This window comes from Pseudophryne corroboree, chromosome 6 (genome assembly GCF_028390025.1).
Source record: "Pseudophryne corroboree isolate aPseCor3 chromosome 6, aPseCor3.hap2, whole genome shotgun sequence".
NCBI lineage: Eukaryota > Metazoa > Chordata > Amphibia > Anura > Myobatrachidae > Pseudophryne > Pseudophryne corroboree.
This window is the reverse complement of record NC_086449.1, coordinates 828,061,117-828,073,287: the sequence shown is the minus strand read 5'-3', so window position 1 is coordinate 828,073,287 and position 12,171 is coordinate 828,061,117. Positions and strand designations below refer to the sequence as shown.

Sequence of the window (12,171 nt, the reverse complement as noted above, 5' to 3'; positions counted from 1 at the left end):
TAGTTTCCCGGCTGTCTGGCTCTCTGCTTCTCAGACAGCAAAGGGAACATCACACAGATTTCTGGGGTCCAGTGTCGGACTGGGTCATGTAGTGATAGGGCCTGGTACACAGTTCCTCACATAGGGGGTACTTAGTATAAATACACACTGACGGGGCACTTGGTGATTATTTACCCTCTGTACACTTTCTTGTCATGTCTGTATTTTTTCTGTCTACCTTGTGCTTATATGCGCCATTTTCCCCCGGGATACAGCGCCGCTGGGGCAAAGTGTAATAATAATATTACTAATGATTAGGAGGAAATAATAGTTACTATAATTATGGCTTCTGTAAATTACATATTAATACAGCAAAGCAATAAGGCATGCTTGTAGTTGCAGTCTAACCAATCTTTTATTTTTGTTTTACACTATAATTCCCAGTAGGAGGAGCTATACAGAGACATCGTCCCGATATCACAGCTAGTAGGAGGAGCTATACAGAGACATTATCCCGATATCACAGCCAATAGGAGGAGCTATACAGTGACATTATCTCGATATCACAGCCAGTAGGAGGAGCTATACAGAGACATTATCTCGATATCACAGCCAGTAGGAGGAGCTATACAGAGACATTATCCCGATATCACAGCCAATAGGAGGAGCTATACAGAGACATTATCTCGATATCACAGCTAGTAGGAGGAGCTATAGAGACATTATCCCTATATCGCAGCCAGTAGGAGGAACTATACAGAGACATTATCTCGATATCACAGCCAGTAGGAGGAGCTATAGAGACATTATCTCGATATCACAGCCAGTAGGAGGAGCTATAGAGACATTATTCCAATATCACAGCCAATAGGAGCAAGTGACTGCAGTAATAAGGTGCACACCGGCTGACACAGAAATGTATATATATTTATAATGAATGTTTCATCAGGTGACCTGTTTCCCCGATTCACCGAGCCGCCGACCAGATCCACAGCAGCGATGATTGGTGATCCATCGGGGAATCAGAGAAAATAAACACGTTAAAAATTCCTGATATGCTGATCCCAACCGTTTTTGGCACTTGGGGGATTGGGAAATTGCCCCAATATATATGTGATGTACGGGGGCCATAGCACCCCAACATGGGAACAAATCCAGGCACACTGGTCACCTGGTTACACAGGGGGAGGTGCTCAGCTGTAGCTCTACCCACCGTTTCATTCCATTGGCTAAATGTTCCCCCAATCAGATGGATTGGGTATGGGTGACCGGCGCTTGGGATCCTGCCAGACACCATACCGACGCCGGGACCCTGGGAATTAGGAACTGCGCTCTCCACAGGTTCTTTTCTCACTCTATGGGTGTCGTGGACACCCACGAGTGGGAATAGTCCCTGTTAGTTGGCATATTGAGGTTGAAGGATTCCAGCGTCGGTATTGTGACCGATAACTACACCCAATCAGATTACCCTCCCTGTGATGTCACAGGTCTCTGGGCAGATCTGTTAAACCCCATACATACTAGACGAGATTTTGAAAGTTCTCGCTCAGAATGGCCGATCTGTGCGAGACCTTTCACAATCTCATCCAGTGTGTAAACTAAATGTCGTTAACGATGCGCGCTCTCGCGCATCGTTAACGACCCCTTCCCTCGTCCAAACATGTACGGACGAGGGAGGTCCTCGTTAATGACAGCCGTCGTTCCCCGCTGCCCCCCCTTGCCTTTGCTGCCTGTCCCAGCCACATCGCCAAGTGTGTATGCACTTGCCGATGCTGACACCCCCCCCCCCCCGACGGGTCCCCGCCACCACCAATATCGGCGTTCGTGAGGTTCGGGTAGTGTGTAGGGCCCTTTATGGTAATTTCTCTCGACTCCTGATGGCCTTAGATACAGTTATACGACCGCCCCATATACACAGTGCAGCATGGAGGGGCTCAGTGAATGTGGCAGAGTAGGTGTGTAAGTGTCTAATGGGGTCACACAGAGAATAAAAGGACAGCTGTCCTGCCTCATAATTCAGATATACCCTCACTGTGTCACAGGGGATATTGTCAGGTAACTGGATCTCTCTACTGTCATGTATCACTGCGTACTGGTTAAACCCCCTCTTACACAGGCACCAGGACTTGTTATTGTAGCCCATGTATGACTGATGTCCTCCTCTGCTAATACTGGGGTAACACATCCCCACCCGCCAGTACAATGACTTACTGACATCCACCTGCCAGTAATGTCGTCCTGAGGGGAATCCCCTGGTGCTTATTACCTGATCACACTGAAATCTCTCTGGTGTTACTGGACGACTTTGGTTTAGTGACACCGATGCAATTTTCCCGTCACCTGATATCTCTATATTATTACCAGCTGTGGTTACATCCAGTAATATGTCTGTAGCGTCCTGCATATAGAAACATAGATTAATACCTCTTATTATATTAGATAATCCTCTGCGTGTTGTCTCTGAGATGAGACCCACATCAAGGTCTCCTGCACCATGGACCTGTGTATGATGCCTCTTTCTTCCCTCATTATCACACAAGTCCCCTGTGTCCTGTAAGACAGTCAATGGGTCAGACATGTTACACAGCTCCTCAATGTGACGCATCTTCCTGGACAGTTCGTCCTTCTTTATTTCCAGCTGCTGGATCAGATCAGAGACTGAGAGTGAAACGCGTTGTTCCTGACTGGATATCTCACACAGGACTCGCTTCTCCAGGTCTTCCAGCTGTCTCCTGAGGTCTCTAAACAAAGCAGTGACACTCTCTTTTATTCCAGCTGCTTTTCTCTGATCTTCTTTCCTGCGCTCCTGTAGACTCTGGACTCTTTTCTCAGTCTCCGCTCTCTTTGTGGTCAGTTTCTGCAGAGCATCTTTCAGCTTCTCCTTCTTCTTCTCATAGGCCTCATCCAGCAACTCCACCTGGTGTCCCTGATGTTCTCCATCCAACCTGCAGGACACACAGATACAGGCAGCATCCTCAGTGCAGTAAAACTCCAGGATCCTCTTATGGACGGAGCATTTCCTGTTCCCCAGGGCAGTGGTGGGATCACATAAGACGTGTTCTGCTGCCTTGCTGTGTACTCTCAGGTGTTTATCACACAGAGAAGCTTCACAATGCAAACAGGATTTAGCAGCAAGTACAGGAGAGTCCACACAGTAAGTGCAGAGGATCCCAGTCTCCCCCTGATCAGGCTGAGAAGACCGGAAACTCCCCACTATGTTACACAGCGTTATGTTCCTCTGCAGTGCAGGACATTTCTTAAATTTTGCTCTGCATTCAGGGCAGGTATACACTGCAGACCCCTTCTGTGTATCCAGCACACGATCAATACAGCCCCGGCAGAAGTTGTGGCCACATCTCAGGGTTACAGGATCTGTATAAATGCTCAGGCAGATGGAACAGATCAGCTCCTGTCTCAGATCAGCAGACGCCATCGCTGCAGCAGAAGGAAATGAAAGTAAGAAACACACAGGAGGAGGGGGAGCTGTGACTGGTATGCACAGACTCAGTTACACTGAGGGACAGAGATTATACATAAAGGGACAGCATGCAGGAAAATGGACGTGTTCTGGAATCTCTAAAGATTATTTAATATGAAATTTATTTTGTATCTTTTGCAAGGATCACATAACAGTTTCTATAGCAAAATTATTTTGTTTGTAATTAATATAATATTGACAAAGGTATACATATGAGAGTATATTTGCCTGTTATTGTGCCACAGATTAGTCAGATTTCTGTGGCTACTTATGGGGGAATTCAATTAAATGCGGTAAATGCATCTGCAAAAAACACTGGACTTTAATATAATGTTTTGCCCTTTGGTGGGCTATTCAATGGTGGCCCCTTTTTTTTATAGATGCGCTAACCCGTTTTCAAGCGAAAAACACATGGATCCAGGAAAAGTTCCTGGATCCATAGAAACATAGAATGTGACGGCAGATAAGAACCACTTGGCCCATCTAGTCTGCCCCCTTTTTTTTTATCCTTTAGGCCAGAGGTTCCCAAACTCGGTCCTCAAGACACCCCAACGGTCCTGGTTTTAAATGTATCCATGCCTGGCCACAGGTGACTTAATTAGCACCCTAGTCAATTTGATTTAACCATCTGTGCTGAGCCAGGGATATACCTAAAACCTGGACTGTCGGGGTACCTTGAGGACCGCGTTTGGGAACCTCTGCTTTAGGCAATCTCAACCTTTTTTGAACCTTAATTCTTTGTAGGGATATTCATATGCCTATCCCAAGCATGTTTAAATTGCTCTACAGTCTTTGCCTCTACCACCTCTGATGGGAGGCTATTCCACTTATCCACTACCCTTTCTGTGAAGTAATTTTTCCTTAAATTTCCCCTGAACCTCCCCCCCTCCAGTCTCAGTGCATGTCCTTGAGTTCTAATACTTCTCTTACTTTGAAGAATGTTTTCCTTCTGAACTTTGTTAAGACCCTTGGTATATGTGACAGTCTCTATCATGTCTCCCCTTTCCCTTCTCTCCTCCAAACTATACATGTTAAGATCTTTTAGCCTTTCCGGGTACGTTTTGTGATGTAGGCCATGCACCATTTTAGTTGCCCTTCTTTGTACACTCTCTAATGTATTTATATCCTTCTGGAGATATGGTCTCCAGAACTGGACACAGTATTCTAGATGAGGCCGCACCAATGACCTATACAGTGGCATTATCACTTCTCTTTTCCTGCTACTGATTCCTCTCCCTATGCAACCAAGCATCTGACTTGCCTTTCTCATTGCTTTGTTGCATTGCTTTCCTGCCTTCAAGTCACTTGAAATAGTGACTCCTAAATCCCTTTCCTCCTCAGAAGTTTCCTTGATACTATATTTAGCCTTTGGGTTTTTGAGACCCAAGTGCATGATTTTGCATTTTTTAGCATTAAACTGTAGTTGCCACATTCTTGACCATTTCTAAAGCCTACCATGGTCATCAATCATTTGCATACCTTCCCTTCAATACCATTTGCAATGTCACCAACAAAGATATTAAAGAGAACTGGACCAAATACAGATCCCTGGGGTTCTCCACTGGTAACACTTCCCTCCATAGATTGCACTCCATTAACTACAACTGTCTGTTTCCTATCCTGCAACCAGGTTCTTATCCATTTAACTGTTTTATAATCCACCCCCACGCTTTCAAGTTTATTTAGCAGTCTGCGATGTGGGACAGTGTCAAATGCCTTACTAAAGTCTAGATATGCTACATCTACAGCTCCCCCTTGATCTATTATTTTCGTGACAGAGTCAACAAAGCCAATAAGATTTGTTTGGCATGATCTCCCACCAGTAAATCCATGCTGTTTTGGATCCTGTAAGTTGTTTGATTTAAGATATTCCACAACTCTTTCTTTTAATAGTTTTTCCATTACTTTCCCTACTACTGATGTAAGGCTTACTGGTCTGTTGTTACTTGCTTCTTCCTTGCTTCCACTTTTGTGCAGTGGAACTACATTTGCTCTTTTCCAGTCCTCCGGAATGGCACCTGTATTTAGTGACTTGTTAAATAATTCTGTTAAAGGTATAACCAGCATATCTTTTAGCTTTTTGAGTATCCTTGGGTGTATCCCATCTAGCCCCATTGATTTATCCACTTTTAGTTTTGAAAGTTCTGTTAGGACCTTCTCCTCTGTACATGTACTTTCATCTGCCTTATTTTTATGAATGTCCTTGCAACTTAACTGTAGCCCCTTCCCTTCTCCTTCTGTAGTAAATACTGAGCAAAAATAATTATTTAGGTGATCTGCTATTGCCTTGTCTTCCTCCACCAAATGCTCACTCTCTGTCTTAAGTCTTATTATTTCTCCATTTGAGTTTCTCCTTTCACTTATATACTTAAAAAAAAGTTTTGCCTCCTTTATCTACTGACTGGGCCATTGTCTCCTCAGCTTCTGCCTTTGCACGTCTGATCACTTTCTTAGCATCCTTCCGTCTGTCAAGATACACCTCTTTGTTGTTATTATTTTGAGTCTGTATTTCCTAAAAGCCAGTGATCGCAAAAATGCGCTATAGTGCATATTTTACCCACTTTTACAGTCCGGTGACTTACTTAAAAAAAAGTGGCAGGGTACCCAGGGACGCGCTCCGCAGCAGCAAATCAGAGCGATTGCTGTTTCCTGGATTTAAATAGAGGAGGTGGAGCCTTACCGTTCCTCTCCTGTTCACATGCAGTGGCTTCGTTCACAGGGTCCCGCCATGATCGCGCGGCTCCCTGGAACAGTATGCAAGAATTCCCCATCTGGCAGGTATATGTATGTGCTGCGGGGGAGGGCTGGTGACTGACTGTGCTGCGGGGGAGGGCTGGTGACTGACTGTGCTGCGTGGAGAAGGGGTACTAGTGATTGTATGTGCGGCGGTGGGATCGCTGGTGACAATGTGTTGTGGGGGGGGGGGGCGGAGACTATATGTGCTCTTCCAGCAGGGGATGTCAGGGGTGAGAGCTGGTGCCTATGTATGTGCTGCGGGGAAGGGGGGGAGTGAGTGCCGGTGACTGTGTGTTGTGCGGGGGGGGAGAGAGGTGAGAGCTGGTTGCTTTATATGTGCTGGGTGGGAGGTTTAGAGCGGGCTCCTACATCTGTCACACTGAGCTCAGTGGCCATCGCTGCAGCACCAGAGCAGGAAGAGGACCACAGCTGCTGCTGCACTACATGACAGTGATCACTCCTCCCCTCCACACCCCCACTGACACCCATGATGATTGTGTGCACCCCCTTCCCTCGCTGACACCCGCGATCACCCCCTCCACTGACACATGCGATGACTATGGACACCCCCTTCCCGCGCAATCACTGTGGACACCACCTTCCCACGCTGACACCCGCATTAACTGTAGACACCCCCTCCACTGACACCCGCGATCACTGTGTCTGGGGATGACAACTGGGGGTCCGAGATGGTGGCTACAATGTGTCTAAGTGGTCACCTGGTGCAATGTGTATAACGCGCTCTACCTGGTGCAATGTGTATAATGCACTCTACCTGGTGCGATGTGTATAACGCACTCTACCTGGTGCAATGTGTATAACGCGCTCTACCTGGTGCAATGTGTATAATGCACTCTACCTGGTGCAATGTGTATAATGCACTCTACCTGGTGCAATGTGTATAACGCGCTCTACCTGGTGCAATGTGTATAACGTGCTCTACCTGGTGCAATGTGTATAATGCACTCTATCTGGTGCAATGTGTATAATGCACTCTACCTGGTGCAATGTGTATAACGCGCTCTACCTGGTGCAATGTGTATAATGCACTCTACCTGGTGCAATGTGTATAACGCGCTCTACCTGGTGCAATGTGTATAATGCGCTCTACCTGGTGCAGTGTCTAAGTGTTCTACCTGGTGCAATGTTTATATGTGCTCTACCTGGTGCAATGTGTATAATTGGTGCAATGTGTATAACGTGCTCTACCAGGCGCATTAAGTATAACGTGCTCTACCTGGCGCATTGTGTATAACGCGCACTACCTGGTGCAATGTTTATAACGCGCTCTACCTGGTGCAATGTTTATAACGTGCTCTACCTGGTGCAATGTTTATAACGTGCTCTACCTGGTGCAATGTGTATAACATGTTCTACCTGGCGCATTGTGTATAACGTGCTCTACCTGGTGCAATGTTTATAACGCGCTCTACCTGGTGCAATGTTTATAACGTGCTCTACCTGGTGCAATGTTTATAACGTGCTCTACCTGGTGCAATGTGTATAACATGTTCTACCTGGCGCAATTTGTATAAGTCCTCTACCTGGAGCAAAGTGTGCAACGTGCTATACCTGGAGCAAATTGTATAACGTGCTGTACCTGGTGCATTGTGTATAACGTGCTGTACCTGGAGCAAAGTGTATAATGTGCTCTACCTGGCGCAGTGTGCATAGGAGGTTCTACCTGGTGCAATGTGTATAAGCGGCACTACTGTGTGGTGTAATGTGAATTGGCACTATTATGTGGTCACGCCCCTTCCCCATGAAGCCACGCCCCTACACTTTTGCGGCGCTCCCTGCCTATGCTTTGCAATCTGGGAGGTAGAACACCAATTCACTTTCTGCCTAAGGGCACCAAAATGTCTAGTTACAGCTCTGGTGCAGGGTGTCCTGCATGCTACACAGCCCAGCAGCATTGTCACCCCATCCCCCCACCTTGCAACACTTTTGTAGTGTCCAAACAAGATTAAAATTAAAAAGAACCTTCATTCCGATGGGACCCAGAAAAAGACCGGTAGGACCCCAATTTTTAAAAGTGAAGGGTCCCTGGGACCCACTTTTTTGGGGGCTCAGCGCGATCACTGAAAGCCATCTTTTTTGCTTTCACACTAGTTGATACTTCTTTTGTGAACCACACTGGCTTCCGTTTCCTGGTGCTTTTCCTAACCATTTTGATACAAAGGTCTGTTGCCCTTAGTATTGCACTTTTCAGTTTTTCCCACCTCTCCTGCACCCCTTCCAAGTTCCTCCAGTCCGCCAATGAATCACTTAAACATCTCCCCATTTTTGTAAAATCAGCATTTCTAAAATCCAACACCTTTGTTTTTGTGTGACAGGAGTTGGATCCTGTCTTTATACTAAACCATACTGCTTGATGATCACTGGATCCCAGGTGCTCACCCACATATATGTCGGATATCCTTTCACCATTTGTAAGAATTAAATCTAATATTGAGTCTTTGCGAGTGGGCTCCGTCACCAATTGCTTGAGAGATGCTCCCTGTAAGGAATGTAGAAATTTGCCACTTGTAGCTGAACTTGCAAAAGACCCCTCCCAATATACCATGGTGGTCATTCCGAGTTGTTCGCTAGCTGCATTCGTTCGCTGTGCAGCGTGGAGGCAAAAAACGGCACTTCTGCGCATGCGTATGCGGCGCAATGCGCACGCTCGTCGTACTATTACAACGAACTATGTAGTTTCACACATGGTCTAGCGAAGCTTTTCAGTCGCACTGCTGGCCGCAGTGATTGACATGAAGTGGGCATTTCTGGGTGTCACCATACCGTTTTCAGAGAGTGTTCGAAAAAACGCAGGCGTGCCAGGAAAAACGCAAGCGTGGTTGGGCGAACGCAGGGCGGGTTTGTGACGTCAAAACAGGAACTGTACAGTCTGAAGTGATCGCAAGCGCTGAGTAGGTATTGAGCTACTCTGAAACTGCACAAAAAAACTTTGTAGCTCTGCGATCCTTTCGTTCGCACTTCTGCTAAGCTAAAATACACTCCCAGTGGGAGGCGGCATAGCGTTTGCACGGCTGCTAAAAACTGCTAGCGAGCGATCAACTCGGAATGACCCCCATGTGTTTTTGCGTTCTCGGGCACGAAAACTGGTTACTGAAAGGTGATTTTTTTTCTCCTGCTTCCCCCAGCTACTGGGGCTAATTGAATTAGTCCCCAGGGATCAATTAGCCGTGATAATTTACTGCGTCTAATAGAATTCCCCCCATAACCAGAAATCCTAACACACGTTTCTCTTAATGTCTTACATTCTACAATTCCCAGTTATTACTTATTACATTTCATATGTGTAACATTGATTGAATACACTGCATTGTATAATGTAACAGTCATGTGTTATTTATTATTATTAGTGAGACCAAAGCACCTACAGAGGCACAGGGCACTGATACAATATCGCAACAATTTAAAATATAAAGAACAGTTTAATAAACACATTAAAATACATTAGGAGCAAATAATTGCTGAAAAAATCATTAGTTTTTCATTACATTTTTCAATGTAAATGTATTTAACATACGACTGTAGCTATATACTGGATTACTTATGTTTACTATATGAGGAATACAAATATTAGTTATACTATGTTTTTTTCGACTGCTGGGTCCTGGGGTTGTGCTGGACGTACATCAGGGAAACCACCAGACTGGGAGATGTGCTGGACACTACATCACAGAAACCACCAGACTGGTAGATATGCTGGACACTACATCACAGAAACCACCAGACTGGTAGATATGCTGGACACTACATCACAGAAACCACCAGACTGGTAGATATGCTGGACACTACATCACAGAAACCACCAGACTGGGAGATGTGCTGGACACTACATCAGTGTAAACACCAGACTGGGAGATGTGCTGGACACTACATCAGGGAAACCACCAGACTGGAAGATGTGCTGGACACTACATCAGGGAAACCACCAGACTGGAAGATGTGCTGGATACTACATCAGGGAAACCACCAGACTGGGAGATATGCTGGACACTACATCAGTGGACTCACCAGACTGGGAGATGTGCTGGACACTACATCAGGGAAACCACCAGACTAGGAGATGTGCTGGACACTACATCAGGGAAACCACCAGACTGGGAGATGCGCTGGACACTACATCAGTGGACTCCCCAGACTGGGAGATGTGATGGATACTATATCAGTGGACTCCCTAGACTGGGAGATGTGCTGGACACTACATCAGGGAAACCACCAGACTGGGAGATGTGCTGGACACTACATCCGTGGACTCATCAGATTGGGAGATGTGCTGGACACTACATCTGACATGGCTCACCTCCCTGCAGGCAGCTCCCTCCCCGCCAGCGGCTTCATATCTGAGGCCGCTGACGGGAGCCGCCGAGCGTTCAGCAAGTCTCCCCGCCAGCGGCTTCATTGTAGCTGAGCCGATGACGGGAGCCACTGGAAGGGAGACGCTGACCGCTCAGCGTCTCCGTCCACTGCCCCACCAATTATATTTCCACTGTGCCACCAACGTAATAAAAATTAATTATAATGGGTTCTAAATATTATATAAATATATATATAGAGACAGAGAGAGATATATATATATATATATATATATATAGATTTAATATAAATAAAGATTTAATATAAATAAATATATATAGAAAATGCAGGTCCGGCTCTCCCTGTAATAAATATGCTGCGTCGGGTGCCCACACATAAAAGGATGTATATATATATATATATATATATATAGGCAGGTGTGGCACTCTTGGTATCTGAGAAACTTAAATGGAGACATGCATGTCTCCATTTAAGTTTCTCAGACGCCAGGAGTGCCACACCTGCCTATATATATATATCTTATGTTGAACCATTATAATTAATTTTGAATTACGTTGGTGGCACAGTGAAAATATAATTGGTGGGGCAGCGGGTGATAAAAAAAAACTTAATTGGTTCCCCCTTCTACAGCCCTGCCCACACACCCAGAAATGCCTCCCCAATATTAAAATGTGTAAATAAGGTGCCAATTCCAAAGATATCTTTCGTCTTTCAAATTGTTTGAAAAATTGCTTAGTGTGTGTACACTCAATTTCATTTGTCAGGGCTCTGGGAAGTTCAAGGGAAATTGCTCATCTTCCACATTGTTCATCTTTCACATTGGTCATGTCTTCTAGTGTATAGGGCCCTATAGCCTCCCCATCACCTTGTGTTTCTCAGACACCCCCTGTCTCTCAGCCCAGGGGCATATGCAGGATTCATGGGGAAGGGAGGGTAACTGCTATGATATATATCTATATATCTATCTATATATATATATATATATATATATATATACACACACACGTTACATAGAACACATGTACACACACATAGAACACATACACACAGAACACAACACATACACACATGGAACACACATAATACACACACTTACACCAACTACTGGAGTCTGCCCTGAGGGAATAATATGCTGCTGCAGGAAGTCACTGATGCTGATCTGGGCACTTAGCAGCTCAGCACTCGATAGATCCAGACTGAGGCAGCCAGCATAATCAATCTAAGATATTTGATCCTGGCAAAGTATTGCTTTGCTGCTATCCAGAGGCGTAACTAGGGTTTTCGGAGCCCAGGGCAAGATGGAAAATGGTGCCCCCCCCCCCCCCCCCCCAAAAAAAAAAAAAACAAGAAAAGAAGCATGTGCGCGCATGGCGGAAAATGGGCGTGGCCATGCACCAGAAGGGGTGTGACCACTGGAAATGGCCCACAGTGCCAATTACATTGCCCCACAGTGCCAGATACAATGCCCCACAGTGCCGGATACATGCCCCACAGTGCCAGTTACATGCCCCACAGTGCCGGATACATGCCCCACAGTGCCAGATACATGCCCCACAGTGCCAGATACATGCCTCACAGTGCCAGTTACATTGCCCCACTGTGCTCCCCCCCCCCGGTCACTCACCGCTTGTGGCTCGCCTCTGATATGT

At 45.8% G+C, this 12,171-nt stretch overlaps 1 protein-coding gene across 1 annotated transcript; it reads right to left on the bottom strand.

Moving 5' to 3' along the window:
- Positions 1 to 369: 369 nt before the first annotated feature.
- Positions 370 to 11,708, bottom strand: LOC134933829 (E3 ubiquitin-protein ligase TRIM39-like). Its single transcript, XM_063929321.1, has 2 exons — positions 11,619 to 11,708; positions 370 to 3,414 (listed from the first exon to the last, which is right to left on the bottom strand). Exon 2 carries the CDS (start codon positions 3,410 to 3,412, stop codon positions 1,832 to 1,834), a length of 1,581 nt encoding a protein of 526 aa, XP_063785391.1. The 5' UTR covers positions 3,413 to 3,414; positions 11,619 to 11,708; the 3' UTR covers positions 370 to 1,831.
- Between the last annotated feature and the right edge of the window lie 463 nt (positions 11,709 to 12,171).